This window comes from Chelonoidis abingdonii, chromosome 14 (genome assembly GCF_003597395.2).
Source record: "Chelonoidis abingdonii isolate Lonesome George chromosome 14, CheloAbing_2.0, whole genome shotgun sequence".
NCBI lineage: Eukaryota > Metazoa > Chordata > Testudines > Testudinidae > Chelonoidis > Chelonoidis abingdonii.
In genome coordinates this window covers 31,269,152-31,288,781 of record NC_133782.1, presented here as the reverse complement: position 1 = coordinate 31,288,781, position 19,630 = coordinate 31,269,152, and the positions used below count along the sequence as shown (strand labels likewise).

Here is a 19,630-nt window from a genome sequence, read left to right as displayed (position 1 = left end):
CTCACCGAGGTCGGCCAGGAGCACCCAGGAGACGACAACAACGGCTAGTAGTCATACTGCTGCCGCGAAGGCAAAGAGTTGCTGCTGTGTAGCAATGCAATACTGCGTCTGCCAGCAGCACCCAGGAGACGTATGGTGACGGTGAGCTGACGGGCTCCATGCTTGCCATGGTATGTTGTCTGCACGGGTAATGCAGGAAAAAAGGGGAGAAATGATTGTTTGCCATTGCTTTCATGGAGGGATGGAGGGAGGGGGGCCTGACGACATGTACCTAAAACCACCCGCGACAATGTTTTTGCCCCACTAGGCATTGGGAGCTCAACCCAGAATTCCAATGGGCAACGGAGACTGCGGGAACTGTGGGATAGCTACCCACAGTGCAACGCTGCGAAAGTCGACACTAGCCTCGGTACTGTGGATGCACTCTGCCGACTTAATGCGCTTAGTGGGGACACACACAATCGACTGTACAAAATCAATTTCTAAAAAATCCACTTCTATAAAATTGACCTAATTTCGTAGTGTAGACATACCTTAGTGTAAAGGTAATCTGCGGGGCAATGCTCCAGGGCTTGTCAAAGTGCGTACTGTCCCTTTAAGAATAAGAGAAAGGTGGAGAAAGCGGGTTGACAGTATAGAATGCGCAAGCGCAAACGACTACGCTAGAGACTTATTTCACAATGAGGAAAATGTCACGCGCACGCGCACTTTCCAATAAGTGGAGCGCAGATAAGAGGGAACTTATTTCGCGAAGCAGTCAGTGTGGTGTGGTGCACGCGCCTCGTGTGCCGAGAAACCGGGTTTCTCAAGGTGAGTTTTCTGGCGCTGCCGGAAGTGTCCGGAGAGAGCCGAGCCGAGCCTAGCTGAGCAGAGCCGCCTGTGCTGTGTCGCCGGCCTCACCCACTGCGGGTACCATGGAGCCGGGCGCCTGAGGGCGGAGCGGTGCCCTGCCCCCGACATGCCAGCCGGGCCCATCGGCGCAGGTAACTGGCCCTCTCCTCCGGGCGGGCAGCGACGGACCCTGGGCGCCCTTGCGGGGAGGGAGCGGATCGGGCAGCGCCGCACCGCGGCAGCTCCCCTGGGGAGGCCTGGGCCGTGTCCGTGCTCGGGCTGCGGGCGGCGCCGGTGCGTGCAGCTGGGCGAGTGAGGGGCTGCGGCGGCTGCCAGGGCGTCTCGGAGGGGCCGCCTGACGGGTGGACTGCGGGGTGTCGCTGCTGGCCGCGCTGAGAGGTGCCGTCGCGGCGCGGGTGCGGCTCCGCGCGCGGGGTTGTTTCGTCCTGGGGCCGGCCATCTTCCGGAGGCTGCGCTGGGGCCTGCTGGCCGCTGCCCACGGGGCGGGGGGGGAGTTCCGCTGTGATCGGCAAGCGCGGGCTTCGGATGCGGGTTCTGGGGATGAGGGGGGTGGCGATTTTCGCGGGTCTTGTAGGCAGCGGGGCAGCTGCCTATTCGGCATGTTGGCATGCCTTGTGAGGTTATGGTTAGGTTGAGTGTACGTTGAGGAGACGTGGTGACGAGTGCTGCGAAGCTGAGGCACGACTAGCGGGTTTGAACAGTATATAGGAGTCAGGTTTAGCCTAGCTGGTTGATAATATAAAATGCGCTTGGAGAGAACCTTGAGAATGCAGAATCATCTACTTAAGTAATGCAAAGAGAGCTTCCCTTTTGGTTAGCTTGGCCAGCACTTATTTGGGAAACTCGTGCCCACCCTGCTGCTGGCAGAAAAATTCTGCAAGTGCTGCTCTGATGTCTGCGTGCTTGGGAGACTCATTTTTATTCGCGTCGCTATTGTATCAATTTGAAGATTGCCTTACTAGCCTATTGAAAGAGTGAGCTTTCTCTCTCCTTCCTGTTCCAGCTCTTGTTGCTGAGGTTGTGAGGTTGCGTGTTATATTTGTGGGCAGATTTTCTGTATTTCCCTTTTCTTAGTTTCCACGTGAGTTCCAGTGCTGCCTTTTGTTGTGCTCAGGATGTTTTCTACGTATTCTCACTACTGCTAGATGAAGTGGGTGTGCTGAAGCTTTGCTCAATAAATGTTGTCTCTAAGGTGCCCGTCTCCTGTTCTTTTGACTGTTGATTTTACGTGATATTCAGACTGTGTTCAGTGATGTGCTTTGTGGCAGTTATGAGAATGCAAGATGGAAGGACTGTTTGACTAGTTACTTGGTTATCCAAATTTTGATATTTTCTTCAGGGTCCGAAAAAGCTGGGTTTTATCTCTACTAATGGATAGAAGATGTGAGTGGTTTTAGAATTGGGTTATTGGCTCATGGATGGCAAAGAGTATCTCGAATTAGCCTACATAATAGCCAGTGTCATTCTTGTTGGCTGCTTTTTTATAAGTTTGTCCTCGCTCCTTCTCTCCACCCCGATTTTTCTTTGAAGGGTTTGTGGAGCTGGAGTGGCTCAGCTGATAGCCATTCTGTTAGTGCGTGGTCTCTCTGGCACTTCATAGTGCTCCCTGTATCTAGGAGATTGCTGGGGGTACATCTAGTTCCTGGAGTTCAAGGGCCGAGGACCACCTGATTTTGTCTGTGTCTTGTGTAGCAGGTCCCCACAGCTGGGTGACAGATAGAGTTGTCAAATGGGCCGGAGGTTGGGGGGGGGGGGTAATTAGTGCTATTGTTGAGAAAGGACCACAATTCTATTAATTGATTGGTCACTACATAGCCCTGCCTTCACAGCTGAAATCAGACAAAATTACTGTGTCCCTCAGGAGACTAGACTGTTATGTGCCACATATGGAGAATAGGAGGGACTGAGGTGCACTAGTGCCTTACGGCCCTGTCAATAGTTGGGAAATGTTTAAGTAAGGCATACCCAAATAATCCTGGCAAGTGACCCACGTGCACATACTGCAGAAGAAGATGAAACCTCCAAAGTTGCTGTCAGTCTGGCCTGGGGCATAATTTTCCTCCTGACCCCACATATGGCAATCAGTTAGGTCCTGAGTATGTGAGCAAGAACTGGCCAGCCAAGCAGCTGAGAGAGAATACTTGGTGCCATCTCGGAGCCCTGACCCTGCGTGTCCAATGTCCCATCTCCAGCAGTGACCATCCATGTCGCTTCAGAGGAAGGAGGTTAAAACATACAAACCTAGAATACACAGGGGTGGAGGGGAGTAATCCCTTCCTGATCCCTGCAGGTACCTTTTAGGAATATAAGACATAAACTGGAAGTAAGCTTCAAGGCTGCTGAGGCTTGCCCCCTACCATCAGAAGCAATCGTGTCATTCAGTCGCACTCTTAATTGACAGAGAGATGAAGGTGGTGGGGAGAAATGTGGTGGCGTGACTTATAAATGGGAGAGCAAAACAAGACAAGGGGTCGAAGATTCCTAAGTGACTAAATCAGTATGGAAAATAAGTCCCATTAACATTCAACAAGACTTAGGCCTTGTCTGTTTATTACATCAACTTAGCTACATTGTTCGGGTCTGTGGAAAAATGTTATGCCCTAAGCACCACAGTTGGGTCCATTTAACCGCTGGTGTAGATGTGCTAGGTTGATAGAATTCTTCTGTTGACCTAGCTACTGCCTCTTGGAGAGGTGAATTAACTACATCATGAGACAACCTCCTTCTCGCAATGTAGGATGCGCTTACAGTATAGCAGGATAGTTGCAGTATGCAGCTGTAGTGTAGACGTGCCCTTAGGCTTCTAGGTGCAGAAACAACATCTCCTGTGGCAGTAAATGCAGTTTCTAAAGGGGCAGATGCCAGCACTTTAAAGAGGTAGTTAAAATGGAATTGAAAGGTGGTGGGAAATAAATTAAAAAGGAGTGAAGAGACTCCCTTCTTTTGGAATAAAATCTTCCAGAGTGCATCTGAGCTCTCCAAAAGTTTGTAGCAGGGACCCCCAAACTTCCACCATCCTGACTTCAGGATTTAGTCTTGCACATTTGCCAGCTGACTTTCATTCTGTATCTACTCTAGCATCAATCTTGTTACCCCCCTGAAGCTTCAGAAGGCTTTGCCTCTCTGTCCCAGTGGAATTCAGGCAGTTCCACGTGTCCTAATAGTTTCCCTCCTATAGGGATTTTAACTGAGGATGTCAAATGGTTTTGCAAACCATGTTAAATCTCCCAGCCCTCCTATGGTGTAGGTATGCACTATTATCCCATTTTATGGAGACTAGACAGTGCATTTGAAATTTGTGATCTTAGTTCAAGTTCCTAAATAAAGATGAACTTTAAGTGGTTTGATTTGGAAGCTGAATGCCTGTAAAGTCCACTGAAGTAATTGGATATTGTGGGTGCTCACAGCACCTGCGGAAACCAGGCCACTTTTTTTTTTTTTTTTTAAAGCTAAGTACCTTATAGATTTAGGAGCCTAGCTTGAGTTAGCCAGAGCTGAAGACTTTGGCCACAGTTGGTTGCCCAAGGCCTGTCAGAGCAGGGAATAAAACCCAGGTCTCTTGATTTTTCTGTCGTGTGTGTGGTGGTTTGTTTTTTTTAATATAGAGACTTCTCTCACAAGAACTGCAAGAGCAAGAAATCAGTATTTTATGCTTGCTAAAAAGCAGTTGGGAAGTCTAGTTTTCAACTGATAAAACATTAAGTTCTGATTGCAGTGGTTTCTAAGATAACAGTTACTAAAATCATGCCAGAATTTAAATGGATGTGGAGGAAGCAAGATGAAAATCCAAATGACCAGTTCAATTAAAATATTTAAATAGATCCCCAGTTTTAATAAAACTAAACAAAAATGTTTTCAGCTTCAAAACCTCTCAATTGCTCCACTAAACAAAGTTGTTATTTGTACCTCCTCTGTAGTTCCCTGTGAAATTTGAGAGGATATTTTTTGTTCTGTGCTTCTTCTGAGGACATAAGCACTTCCTGTTTCCAAATTTGAGAGGCTGTGATATAGTTTAATGAAGTTAGGTGGAGGAAAATTATATTTCAGATGTTTTCCCTTTAACTTGGGTGTTAATAGCAAGTTGAATTCGAAGATAGCTGTGATTACATCACTATGAAACTTGAATATCCTCCCAAGTTTCATAGGGACAGGGCACTGGAGTAGAACTATTAACTGTTATTTTGGACCAATTTTAGTAGTTTTATAAAGTTAAAATTCAAGAACACACCAAATATATATATTAAAAAAGTGTGTGTGTAAAATGTATATTTTAAAGTCTCATCTCTGTCAGCTTGCCATGCTATAAACAATTTACAAATGCTTTATTGATCAGTAAACTCTTCCAGGCAGCAGAGAATCCTGTGGCACCTTATAGACTAACAGAGGTTTTGGAGCGTGAGCTTTCGTGGGTGAATACCCACTTCGGTATTCACCCACGAAAGCTCACGCTCCAAAACCTCTGTTAGTCTATAAGGTGCCACAGGATTTCTGGCTGCTTCACAGATCCGACTAACACGGCTACCCTCTGATACTCTTCAGGCAGTGTCTTAGGGAAATCTCTTTCCGGTAATACAATCTTTCTGGCGCTTTTTGAGCACTATAAAATTGTCCATATAGTATGGAATTGAAAATCATCTCTGGAATCTGACATAAGATCTTTTTCAGCATCAGGCAAGTTCTGTAGGCTTTTTGGATACCAAAGCACAAACTGTTTTAGAATAGTTTATTCTAATTAGAAGCCCACAAGCAGTAACAATCCTACTTCTCTTGAGTCATTGAAGTGAAAGTCTTTCTGTTTTGAAATTTCTAGAAGAAATTCTAATCTGACCAATGCAGCAAAATATCCAAGCTAAGTGTAAGTGGGGCAATGCTTTCATGCAGGTTTTAAGAATACATGATATTGAATACATTAACAAAATAATGCAGCATCATGGACAACCACTCTATTGGTTTGTTTTTTTTTTTTTTTTTTTTTTTTTTTTTGACAACATTGACCAGAACAACCTTGTTACATAGTAAGACCAAAAAATTCTGATATGTAGCCCTTATTAGATGCACATAAACGTCCACATCCTTAAGATCAGGCAGTCAGCTGTGAGTACAAAGCACCGGCGAAGGCTCTGCCCTTTCTTGATTCCTGTCCTGCTTCCAGGACTGTCCTTTACCCACACACAGCAAAGTTACTTCCTCCCCTTGTACATTCCTTCCCTTCATCCCTGGAAGATGATAAGCGAAATCAAGCCAAAAACTGCTGCTGCTTTGCTCTGGTGCTAGGGAGGATGGAGCCAGTCATGGGAGGCTGCAACTTGCTGGCGGTGTCGCTCCTAGGTTTGGTTGTCCTGTGCCCCATGATGGATTTTCAGAATAATCAGGATTTGGAATTTCCTGTCTTTCCTCCAAAGCTGGCACACTAATTACATAGACCTTGTGTACATGTGAATTTTTTCAGTGTAACCTAAGGTGTGACTTAAAACTGATATAGTTGTACTGGTATAACACCTCCACCCAGTGTGTGGGCACACTTACTGTGGTATGAGTCCTTTTGTGGGGAGGAGGGTTACCATATGTTGCTTGTGAAGAAGTTTAAGCTAAAATGAAAAAAAGCACTGTTCTACTAGGCTACTTGTCCATATGGGGGTTTACCAGAATAACGCTCTATCCATTACTGTGGTATCTGAGAGACTGTAGTTATTCCCCATAACACACCTATGAGGTAGGAAAGTACACCAAAACAGTCTCTGCATCGGGTCTCCATCTGTCAGAAATAGGTGTTGCTAAGTGACTTGTCCAAGGTCCCTCACAAAGTATGTGGCAAAGTAAGGGATGAACCCAAGTCTCATGAGTGCCAGGCTTGGACCCTAATCACTGAACCCTACTGGTAGACAAGGCCACAGTCCTAGGCTAGTTGGCACTGTCTGCTTTCCTGATCTCCTCTCCCCTGCTTCTACCTGGGGTTCATCCATTTTCCCCTTCAAAGAGCTGGCTGTCTTGGGATCATCCTCTTCTCTCCAAGGTTTAGGTCTCTGGTCACTGTGCTCCCACCACTTCAAAAACATTTTTTTTTAAATTGCTTTCTTAGGAAGGTGTAGGGAGAGAGCTCTTTCCTGCAGACTCAATGCTCTGATGCATCTGATATTGACTTAATCAGCAGTGCATCTGGCTCCTGCCTCAAACCAGGCAGCAGTTGAGTCTGGAAAATAGCAAAATAAATCTCAAATGTAGGCTTTCTACAATGCTCTTTGGAAAGCCAGCATGGGGGGTTGCTCACCTGAGACTTTCCTAATTTACAAAGCTGTTTAGGTGGTGAGCCTGCTTTTTGAAAGCATTAATATCTCTGCATGCCATGCCCTGTTATTTGGTACTGGGTCAAGAGTCTCTTTTTAGGAGAAAGGTTGAGTGCAAATGTTTTGAACAAATGAGCTTTTACTTCTCTTGGCTGGCAAGCCACACTTTAACCTTCACCTCTTTGTTTCCTGGAAGATGGGCTAGTGCAGTGATTCTTAACCTTTCCAGGCTGCTCTACCCCTTTCAGAAGTCTGATTTTCAACCCTAGGTGGCAGGGGTTGGATTTCGGCTTCAGCATGAATCTTAGCTTTGTGGGGCCCCTGCATGCTACCCTCTAATGCTTTCTGTGCACTTGTGATTTCCTTCCCCACAACCCATCCTGCAACCCTCGCCCTGAGCGATCAGCACCACCATGTTGAGAAACACTGATCTAGTATATAGAGCAGTATAAACAAGTCACTATCTGTATGAAATTTTAGTTTTGTACTATCTTTGACAGTGCTTTTATGTAGCTTTTTGTAAAACTAGACAGTTGTCTACATGAACTGACATACCCCCTGGAAGACCTCTGTGTACCCCCAGCGAGAACCACTGGATTAGTATCTGCCCACAATTTTTAGCTATCTTAGGACTGTAAGCGGAGCTGTGAAATCCTGCCTCCTGTAGATCAAACTTAAAACAAAACAAAATCCAAATGGTAAACTTTAATTGAAGGGAAGAGAATCTGAGACTTTTTTTTTAAATGCTGCTTGTGATTATTTTGTGTTGGAACTGTAACTTAAAGCTTACCATGTGGGTTACTCAAAAAACTATAGCCCAAATCTTCAGCCGTGTGTATGCAACCCCAGAATGACACCAAGTCTTCCCTTTTTAGAAAGATAAGCCTTAGAAATCGTCTGCTCAACTGCACTCATTCCAGACTTAGCAGTGGCTTGACTTAGTTTATTAGATCCTAGGGAAATGTTAGACTGATGGTACTTTTTCTTTATGATGAATGTAATTAAGATGAGACTCTATTCCTGAACTCTTAAAATGTTAAGCTGGTGATTCTGTTGAACTTAAAAAAAAATAAGTCTTCCACTTAAGATTCAGGGCTGCAAACTGAACATTATCATTGGATCAAACATCGGAATCTCTTTTCACCTATTTGAATCTTGCAAATTAATTCTAATCATAAGCGTGGAGGACACTACAAACAATGGAGAACTTGTCTGCATGGGGAAATTTGAACAATCAGTGGGGCCACTGGATGACTGAGATGCTAAAAGAACGCTTAGAGAAGACAAGGCTGTTATGGAGGAACTAAATAAATTGTTTGCCTCAGTCTTCAGTGCAGAGGGTGTGATGGAGATTCCTGCGCCTGAGACATTCTTTTTAGGTGACCAATCTGAGGAACTGTCCCAAGTTGAGGTGTCAGTAGAGGAGGTGTTTGGAACATTTTGATCAATTAAACAGTAATTAGTCACCAGGACCAGATGGTATTCACAAAGAGTTCTAAAGGAACTCCAATATGAAATTGGAGAACTACTAACTGTGGTATGTAACCTAGCAGTTAAATCTGCTTCTGTACCGGATGACTGGAGGATGGCTAATGTGACACCAATTTTTGAAAAAGGCTTGCCAGCCTGTAATTGCCAGGATTGCCTCTGGAACCTAACTTCATTTCCAGGCAAATTGGTTGAAACAATAGTAAAGAACAAAATTATCAGATGAACATGATTTGTTGGGGGAAAAGTCAACACAGCTTTTGCGAAAGGAAATCATGCCTCACCAATCTATTAGAATTCTTTGAGGGGGGTCAAGAAACATGTGGATAAGGGTGACCCAGTGCATATAGTATACTTAAACTTTCAGAAAGCCTTTGACAAGGTCCCTCACCAAAGGCTCTTAAGCAAAGTAAGTAGTCATGGGATAAGAGGGAAGGTCCTCTCATGGATCAGTAAATGGTTAAAAGGCAGAAAACAAAGGGTAGGAATAAATGGTCAGTTTTCAGAGTGGAAAGAGGTAAATAACGATGTTCCCCAGGGGTCTGTACTGGGAGCAGTGATGTTCAACATATTCATAAATGATCTGGAAAAAGGGGTAAGCAGTGAGGTGGCAAAATTTGCAGACAATACAGAATTGCTCAGATAGTTAAATGCAGAGCACACTGTGAAGAGTTGCAAAGGGATCTCTCAAAACTGGGTGACTGGGCAACAAAATGGCAGCTGAAATTCATTGGTGACATGAAAGTAATACACATTGGAAAACAAAATCCCAACTATAAATTTAGCTCTTACTACTTAAGAAAGATCTCGGAGTCATTGCGGATAGTTCTCTGAAAATATATGCTCAACGTGCAGCGACAGTCAAAGCTAACAGTGTTAGGAACCATTAGGAAAAGGATAGGGAGTAAGACAGAAAATATCAGCATGCAGCCATATAAATCCATCCTGAATACTGCATGCAGATCTCAAAAAAGATACATTGGAAAGGTTCAGAGAAGGGCAACAAAAATGATTAGGGGTATGTGGAACAATTTCTGTATGAGTAGAAGGTAAAAAGGCTGGGACTTTTCAGCTTGGAAAAGAGCCAATTAATGGGGGAATATAAGAAGTCTGTAAAATCTTGATTGGTGTGTAGAAGGTGAATAAGGAAATGTTAGTTTACTCCTTCACATAACACAAGAACCAGGGGTCAAGCAATGAAGTTAATAGTCATAGGGTTTAAAACAAACAAAAGAAAGCACTGCTTCTCACAATGCACAGTCCACATGTGGAACTCTTTGCCAAGGGATGTTGTGAAGGCCAAAACATGTGTTGTTTTTTTTTAAAAAACTAGATGCAAGTTCCTGTAGGATCGGTCCATCGATGTTTATTAGTCAAGGTTGGCAGGGACGCAATCTCATGTTCTGTGTCTCTCTAGCCTTTGATTGCCTGAAGCTAGGAGTGGATGATGGGATGGATCACTTGATGATTACCTGTGCTACTCATTCCTTCTGAAGCACTTGTTGGCCACTGTCAGAAGACAAGATACTGGGCTAAATGGATGATTAGTCTCATCGAGTATGACTGTTTTTATGTTCTTAATTTATTGGCATAATAGACTAGTATAGCTCACTGCATAGACTCTTATTCCAGAATAAGTGTGTCCACACAAGCAGTTAAGATAGTAAACTTCCTTGTGTAGACAAGCCCTGAGAGAACAGAGGATAAAATCAAGACCACTGCGTGTTGTATGTATTTTTTTTTTTTACTAGACTACTGGTTTTGATGACTTGTATTGCAGTAGCACTTACTGGACCCATTGTGCTAGGCATATTACATATGTATGTACCTCCCTCCCTGGAAAAGACAGTCTCTACCCCTAAAGAGTTTATAGTCTGAGTGACTGGCATATGTGAAATTCTGCTGTTTAATAAGTATACTAATATACTTTAATATGTATGAGAATTCAATGAGGTTTTAAAGTTTTCTGGATTAATTTGCAACAAAAGACTCATGTGGAACATTAGTTGGAGAGTGCAAACTACAATTCACTCATTTGCTTAGCCAACTTTTTCCCAGTAGCCCAGGATCCTTTAGCTGTAAAGGGGCAGGATTTAACTTGCCTTCCCACAAGATCATCTCTACAGATTTTCTTAACATTTTAATAGCCTGCCATTTCCTTGAGATCTGTCATGGGTCCTTTCCTTGGCATCATGGGTGTTGCTAGGAACTAATGTGTAGGCATGTACATTGGAGCCTGCGCTTAAATTCAGTTCTGGAATTGACCTCCATTCAGGTGAAAAGAGGTGTTAGAGTAAGAGCAGTGTCTGTTCCATAATTGCTAGGAAAGAGCAGGGGTCGTTTCAAGTGACTGAACCATCGATGTAATGCAAGAGAGGTCTTACGATTGATGTCTGATATCTAATTTTCTACCTGTAATCAACATTCATGGGCAAATTCCATTTAGTCAACATACTGGTTCACTGGACTATATTAGAGAGCTCTTGAAATTGAATGGCTGAGGTTTTTTCTTTTTTCTTTCCAATTCTCCATGGGTGTGAAGCACTCATTTGCATTTTTAAATGTGTAATAGGGTATGTTCTGTGTCGTCTAGCCAGAGTTATACTAATGTGTACCATAAGCATATATAATAATTGCTGCTTTTTTTTCTTCCAGGTATTGCTTGGTGTGTAGCATAGAGGCACTATGTACTCAGAGTGGAGGTCCCTGCATCTTGTTGTCCAAAATGATCAGGGTCACACCAGTGTACTTCACAGCTATCCTGATAATGTGGGGAGGGAGGTGGCAAATGCAGTGGTGCGTCCTCTTGGGCAAGCCTTAAATACACCGTCGGCAGCTGGGAGCGAGAGTTTACTAAAAACAGATAAAGAAGTAAGTGTTTCTCAAAGGAGGTTCTGGTTCTGTTCACATGTTAACTGCCATGTAGCTGATCTGTGTAGCTTTCTGCAGTGTAACTTTGAATTTTTTAAATAATCCAAGCTTTCTGAAATACGATTCAAGTCCTAAACTAGTGATCTGTAGAAGGCTTTTCCCAAGGCTTTTCCCAACAGCTAAGTAAATTATATTACTTTCCTCCCCAGTGAGTTATGTTTTCTATGAAATACATAGCTCTCCAGACAAGTAAGCTTCTCCAGCTATTAAAATTTTATTAATTCCTTGTTTTCAGTTTGGGCCAACTTCTCAGAACCTATGGCACAATAGACAAATATTGAAAGTCAGTCATATAACCAACATGTGCACTGTCTTTACCTACTATAGAATACATATTCTTCTTTCTCGTATTATGGGTATTTAATCTTCCTAACAATATATTAACCTGTCGTTCAGTCTTGCACTCTGTTAAAAAGTATGAAGGGCTGTTGTCAAATGCAGGTATGCTACACTGGCAGTTTAATGCAAACTGAAAGTGCTTAAAGGCTTGTTCTTATTAAGAATGAAATAAACTTTATGAGGCTGTGATGTCATGTCAGTGTATCATACCAATAACAAATGGCAGCAGAAGGCAGAACTAGCAACAGTAGCAAATGATGGATTGTTATAAAGTGCAAACTTTAGTTGGAAAACAAGCTGAATAGCATTGTAGGCTAGTACAGTGAAAGCTGTTTTATCTGGCACTTCATCAGCCAGCCAACTCCATAAACCAACATTTCTGATCTTAATTGAAAGATTAAGTCTGGTTGGAGCAGGGCTGGCAGGGGGTTGAGCTGAGGGAGTGGGTGCGGGAGAGGACTTGGGCAGGTGGTTGTGGCTCAGGAGTGGGGATCTGGGGGGGGCTCTCCTCGGGTGGCTCCGTACAAGTGGCCACATGTCCTGGCTGCCCCTAGGTGGAGGTGCAGCAGGCGGCTCCGCGTGCTGCCCCTGCCTCACCCCGAGCACTAACTCTGCAGCTCCCATTGGCTGGAAACCGTGGCCAGTGGGAGCTGCAGGGGTGATGCCTGCAGGTGGAGGCAGCTCACAGAGCCACCTGCCATGCCTCCATCTAGGAGCAGCCCGGACAAGTCTCTGCTTGCAGGGAGCTGCCCAGGCTGAGTGGCGTCCCCCCTGGATCTGGCACCTTGCACCCCATGTCCCAACCCACTGCCTCAAGCCCCCTCCTGCACCCAAACTCCCTCCCTCTTACTTAACCGACATTTTTCACTTACTGACACCCTCCACTTCCCCAACATGCTGGATAAAACAGCTTTTCTTATGTGTTGCTTTTGTTTCCATGTGAAGTCTGCTAGGTAGCATGATTTACAATCTGGAAGTTGGGGTTTGTTTAAAATTTCTTTAAAGTTGTGGGCACAAACCCCTTGTGGTGGTGGGGGTGTGTCCTGCCTTAATTCCTATAACTGGGGAGGCATGGGTTTGCTTTTATAGCCTGAGTCAAGGAGAAGCCAACACACACTAACCAAATACCATGTCCCCTTTTTAGTAAGGTTTCAGGACAGGAGTGATTGCAAGCCTTCCCAGCTTCTGCTCCCTGCTCTCCCCTGTTCTACATAGCTTGACATGAGGGTGTGGCAGGGCCTCCTTGATTATCCCCAGACTGCAAGCTCCAGCCTGTCCCGTAAGGAAAACTGTCCCTTTACATATGTTATAAACTCACACAGACTGAAATACTTCTTGAAGGGATGCATATGTTCATAGCTTATTGCTAAAAGTTAAAAAGGGGGCTATTGGCACCATTGGGCTTGTTTAGGAACATGTAGACATGCTCTTATGTTTGGTACATACAGTATTTTAACAATCTCACCTTTCTTTGTTAGGTAAAATGGACCATGGAGGTGGTTTGTTATGGACTGACCCTCCCATTGGAAGGCGATACTGTGAAGTATTGTGTTGATGTATATACTGACTGGATTATGGCTCTTGTGTTACCTAAAGACTCCATTCCTTTACCTGTTATTAAGGAACCAAACCTTTATGTTCAGAGCATTCTCAAACATCTACAAAATCTCTTCGTACCAAGGTGAGACACAGATCTGTAGTGACTGGGGAGGGAGGAGATTGGGTCTGGGCTTCTCTGCTATAGTCATGTAATTCTTTTGCTAGAAAGGCCAGCAGTTTTATTTTACTACAAATCCTACTCTGGTTTGGCTAGCAAATGAACCTATTACTTGTCTCTGCTGCAAAACACAACTGGCTCTGAAGTGGGGGGAGATGGCCACTCTAATTTGTTGCAGCTTTGAATTGCAAACTAGGCAGCTGCTTTTGCTGCCATGGTTAGACAACTTAATTTGCAGATTAGTCCTTGACTTACACACTAACTACTCTAAACACTTCTTACAAGGACTATGTCCATGATTTTTTGGGGGGTGTGTGTGGAAATTGAAACATGCTTTTGGACAACATCAGATCACCCTGCTGGGCTTCTGGTGTGTGGTTTCAAAAACAGAAAACCAAAGAGCACTTATTAGTTTGAATCAACAGACTGTGCCAAATAAGTACAAAGCACCTGAAGCTGAGCAGATTAAGAAATGAGAAACTTGTGTGTGACATCCAAATGTAAGATCATTATACATAGGAACAAAGAATGTAGGTCATACAAGGTGGGTGACTGTATCCTGGAATGCAATAACATTGAAAAGGACTTAGGATCATAGATAACCAAGGGACTGTGAGCTCCTAGTGTGGCTCTGTAGCTAAGAGGGCAAACATGATTCTTGGATATGTGGTGATTCTCCATGACCGAAGATCATGCTGACGGTGGTAATACGCTTTGTCCTTTCTATGTTGAATGCATATCTGGCTCAATGTCGAAGGGATTACAGTCTGTCTGCTGAAGCTGCTGCTGTTTACAACTCCAGCCTCTGTACTGCAAGGGCCATACTGTGATTAGTCTCTGAATATCCCATTGCTGACTACTGCTTGTCAGGTGATCTATCTGTTCCTGATGACTCTCAGCTGTTGACGTCAATGATGCACTGCTTCAAGTCATGCTTCAGTGTGTCTATGAAGCATTTCTTCTGGCCATCTTGTGTGTGCTTATCTACTTCCAGTTTGCTGTACAGCAGCTGCTTTGGCATTCTGGTATCATTCATCCTGAACACATGACCAACCGAGCGTAACTGTGATGCGATGAGCATGGCTTCAATCCCTGTGGAGTGGCTGCATTCCAGAACTTTATTCTGCTGTTTGATGCAGAGTATGGTATGCAGTTGTCATAAATGGAATTTATCTAGGACAGGGTGGGCAAACTTTTTGGGCCGAGGGCCACATCTGGGTGGGGAAATCGTATGCAGGGCTGGGGCAGGGGGTTGGGGTGTGGGAGGGGGTGCAATATGCAGGAAGGGGCTCAGGGTAAGGGATTGGGGCAAAGGGGTGTGGGGTGTCTGAGGGGGCTCAGGGCAGGGGGTTGGGGTGCAGGAGGGGGCGCAGGGCAGGGAGTTGAGGGGCAGGCAGGGGGCTTAGGTCAGGGATTTGGGGGGGGTGGGGTGCAGGAAGGGTTCTGGCTCTGGCCCAGCACTACTTACCTAAAGCAGCTCTGGGGTGGCAGCGGTGCGCACTGGGGCCAGGGCAGGCTTCCTGCACACCTGCCCTGTCCCCAACCCCATGCCACTCCAGGAAGTGCTGCGGTCCCTGCGGGAGGTGGAGCAGAGGGCTCTGTATGCGCTGTCCTTGCTGTGCCTCCAGGGACCTCCCCCGAAGCTCCCATTTACTGGGAACGGGGAACCGCAGCCAATGGGAGCTTGGGGGAGGAGAGGGAGCGGTGCCTGGAGGAAAGAGCAACGCACAGAGCACTCCGTCGCCCTCCCGACCTGGAGGCTGCAGGGACATGGTGCTGGCCGCTTCTGAGAGCTACACGAGGTCCACCGCGCCACGGGGGAGGGGCAATCCCGTGGGCTGGATTCAAAGCCCTGAGGGGCCGGTTGCAGCCTGTGGGCTGTAGTTTGCCCACCCCTGATCTCGAAGCTTGATGGGATGCAGGGCTCACGCTTATAAAACAAATTGGAATGCACAACTGCTTTAATCTTTTTGGTTTGTTTTGAAGCTTAATACGGTATTACTGCCTGATGATCTGCCAATGAGGAACTGGCTTTGTTAATGCAACTTGTCAGCTCCTTGTCTAGAGTAGCATCACATTCACCAATATGCTGCCAAGATAGTAGAAGTCCTGTAACAGCATTCAGCTGTGTGTGCTGATGGTGACTTCTGGTTTCTTGTAGGGTTTCCTCGTACGGATTGATACGTGACTTCTTTTAAAAAAAAATTGTCAGCCTATGTTTTGTAGACTACAATTTTGTTGTCTTGAGTACGTCTCTCTAGAGTGCAGTCATTCGCATACAGCAGTTCATCAACAACTACCTCAAATCTTGGTGGAGGGTTGTAGCATGTTTAAGTTGAGTAATTTTCCAGAGGATAGGAAACCTATCCTGATACCATCGTTCAGGTCTCTTGTAGCATCACTTAGTGTTGGTCAATAGAAGACATTGAGCAGAATTGGATTAATTATGCAGCCCACTTAATAATATTAGTGATAGGAAATGGGTCATACTGAACCGATGTGCACAGACTCATCTGAGCTTTTTGTTTATGCCATAGCCTCAGAATGTTGAATTTTTCTGGATAACCAAACTTATGTAATAGTTGCCAAAGTCCAGATCTGCTGTCAGTGTCAAATGCTTTAGCCAAGTTAATGAACACAGGTGTAAAGGTCCTCTTGTTCTCTGCATTGCTCCTGCATCTGACTTACTACAAATATCATGTCTGCTATTCCTTGCGTTGACCTGAAACAGCATTGTGAGACTGATAGCACACCATTAGTGATGTTGCATTGCAGACAAGAGTACTCTGTCCAGAATCGTTCCAGTGCACGTAAGTAATGAGCTACTGTGATAGTTGCCCCAGTCGGACTTTCACCTTTCCTCTTGTATGTGGTGACAATAGTGGCATCATTGAAGTCTTGCAGTAGATCTTCAATACTCTGTATATTGAGAGAATCTCCATGTAGTTGTCTCAGTAAGGTCTCACCTCAGTGCTTGACTATTTCTGCAGGAATACCATCAGATCCCTGCAGTTCCTCATGGCACTGATTGCAGTGCCAACTCCATCAAAGGATCGGGCTGCGCCTATGTTGGCAGATCCACTGCTTTTATTTGTGCTTCGTCTACAGTGTTGGCTGCTGTGTTCAGAACAGGGATCTGCAACCTTTGGCACGCAGCCCACCAGGGTAAGCACACTGGCGGGCTGGGCTGGTTTGTTCACCTGCCACGTCTGCAGGTTTGGCAGATCACAGGTTCCACTGGCCACGGTTTGCCACTCCAGGCCAATGGGGGCTGCGGGAAGCCACAGCCACATTGGCCTAGAGTGGCGAACCGCGACCAGTGGGAGCTGCTATCGGCCAAACCTGTGGACATGGCAGGTAAAAAAAACTGGCCCAGCTAGGATGCTTACACTGGCAGGCTACATGCCAAAGGTTGCCAGTCCCTGATTCAGAAGATCACTGAAATGCTGTTGGCGTCCCTGATAAGATGTCTCCTTTGTTGGTGATCAGCGATAAGCTGTCTGCATTCTTTAAAGGCACTGTAGTGGTGTGTGCAGAACTATATACATCTTTCAAAGAAGCATAGAAGTCTTTGGTCTCATGACTAAGGCTAAGACTTTGTCATGGTTTTTTTAGTAAAAGTCATGGACAGTTGCGGGCAATGAACAGAAATTGACAGGAGCTGTGACCTGTCTGACTTTTCTAAAAATAACCAGGGGGTGAGCAGAGGATGAATTAGTAGCTGTTGGATTTCTGCGTCATTCTCATCATACCAGGCTTGGTGATGACATTTTGCTGTACTCAAGATGGCAAAAGCTGCTTAATATATAGTATTGTGAAGAGTTGCCCATTCACTGTTTACATTAGCACTAATAGTCAAGCCAGCAAGGTCAGGCAGAGCTGCTCTGATGTTTGTTGAAGCTACATAAGCGCAGCTCTGCATCTTGTAATTGCTGTATGTTGAGCTATCTGATCGGTTTAAATCAGTTGGTCAGTGGCCACAAGACAGTGTTTACATTGACCTTTCTGCAGCTCCCATTGGCCAGAAATGGCAAATCATGGCCACTGGGAGCTGTGGGCGGCCGTGCCTGCGGATGACCAGTGTAAACACTGTCTTGTGGCCTGCCAGCAGATTACCCTGACGGCCTGCAGGTTGCACACCACTGATTTAAATGATGACTTGTGGGGTGCTTGCCATATTAACAAATACAGTTTTGGAGCGTATCATGTGATGGTCTATCCAACAGTCTATCCTGTGCAAGGCTGCAGTTATTCATACATCCTGTAGATCTTGCTGCCAGATGATAGCATAGTCAATAAGATGCCATCATTTGGATCCTGGGTGTGTCCATGAGGATTTCTTTTTGGTCTGGTAGGTGGAAAAAGGCTTTCATGAGCACTAGCTGCTGCTTGACACATTCACTGAATAGCAGAGTTCCATTGCTATTCTTTCCCAGCCCCATCCTGTCCTGTGGTTTACTGCATTACTTCACCTTTGCATTGAAGGCCCCTTTTTTGATGATCAGTTTATTGGATGCCAGTGTAAACACTGAGGTTTTTGTCTGTCACTGTAGGACTTTTCTTTCTCTCTGTCTGCACTTGTCATGATGGAAGTGTAAGCTCTGACAGTGGTAGCGTACTACTTGTTTCAGTGGCACCTGTAGAGTCATGAGATGATCACTTACGCCTTTAGATAGACTTTTGAGCTTGGCAGCAATGCAGTTGCTAATGGCAAAGCCAACACATGACTGTCCATCCACAGAGCCCTGGCAGTCTTGCTAGAAGAATGTGTACCCTCCATGATCTCTGCAAGTCGCTCTTTGTGACAGTTAGTGAAATTTGACTGACTTGCCAACGATGGCCAGTTCTCTTGCAACAAGGGCTGTGCCTTTATCAGGGTTGCTGCTGGTAGGGTAGTTGCATAATCCATGAAGCCATTCCATGTAGAACATACCATAAAATTATTGTAATAGTAAGTTTGCTTATTTGTTGACTGTATAGGAGCATGACCTTCCGGATACAGTGGTCTGGTCTGCTTCTATGGAAGCAGATAGTTTAATAGTCTCCTGCTTATTTATTTTGTTAACTAGGAGACAGGTGTATCAGTATATGGTATTAGATATTGGAATATTATGTCCAGTTCTGATGTCAACACTTAAAGATCTTAATGAAAAGAGCTACAAGAATGATTTGAGATCTGTAAAATATACCTTCTAGCAGAAAAGCTTAGGAAACGCAATCTATTTAGTTTATCCAAGGCAAAGTTAAGAATTGACATAATTATGATCTACAACTACCTTTGTAGGAAAGAGGCATCTGATACATTTCATTGTAGCAGAAAAAGGCATAATGAGATCTGATGCTGAAACTAGAAAAATTCAGATTAGAAATCAAGTGCAGATTTTAAATGGGGATAATAATCACTGGAGCAATTTACCTAGGGATAGTCAGGACTCTCCATCCCTTTGCAGTCTTTAAATTAAAACTAAATAGCTTCCTGAAAGAGATGCTCTTGCTCTAAAAGAAATTTATGGACTTGATGCAGAAAACACTGAGTGAGATTTGTTGGCCTGGGTTATGAGGAAGCTCAGGATAGGTGATCATAGTCATCCCTTAAGATCTCTGAATATGCTTTCCAGAGTTCATGGTGATTAAATATCAGTAGGTTTCATGTCATAAAGATGACACAACTTTTATTTGCAGACAGCATAGGAAGCTTTTTGATAAGCGAGATCCTCTTTTTATAAGTGGATGCAAGAATTTAGAACTGATTCTGTACAGATACATGATGGCTCTGCTGCTCATGTGAAATCCATGGAAGCAGAAACTATCGGTTTTTTTTTTTTTTTTTTTTTTTGTCCACACAAAACTCTTCTCACTAAACTGAACCTTAATGCAATATGTGGACTTCCAAAAACTTGGCACCTTGTTCCAACACCTCTTACACACTCACTGAATATGGATTTCAGTTTTAAAAATTATGAAATTGTTTGCAAATGAAACAAAAAATGAAGTCAATCTTGCATCAAACTAAGATTTA

The 19,630-nt window shown here is 44.5% G+C and overlaps 1 protein-coding gene across 1 annotated transcript in view; it reads left to right on the top strand.

The window, feature by feature from the left end:
• Positions 1–704: 704 nt before the first annotated feature.
• The window catches only part of RALGAPB (Ral GTPase activating protein non-catalytic subunit beta), a 131,623-nt gene continuing 112,697 nt past the window's right edge, over positions 705–19,630 (top strand). Inside the window, 3 exon segments of the mRNA XM_032789267.2 lie at positions 705–983; positions 11,280–11,495; positions 13,373–13,575. Coding sequence (XP_032645158.1) covers positions 11,310–11,495; positions 13,373–13,575 — 389 coding nt within the window. The 5' untranslated portion in view covers positions 705–983; positions 11,280–11,309.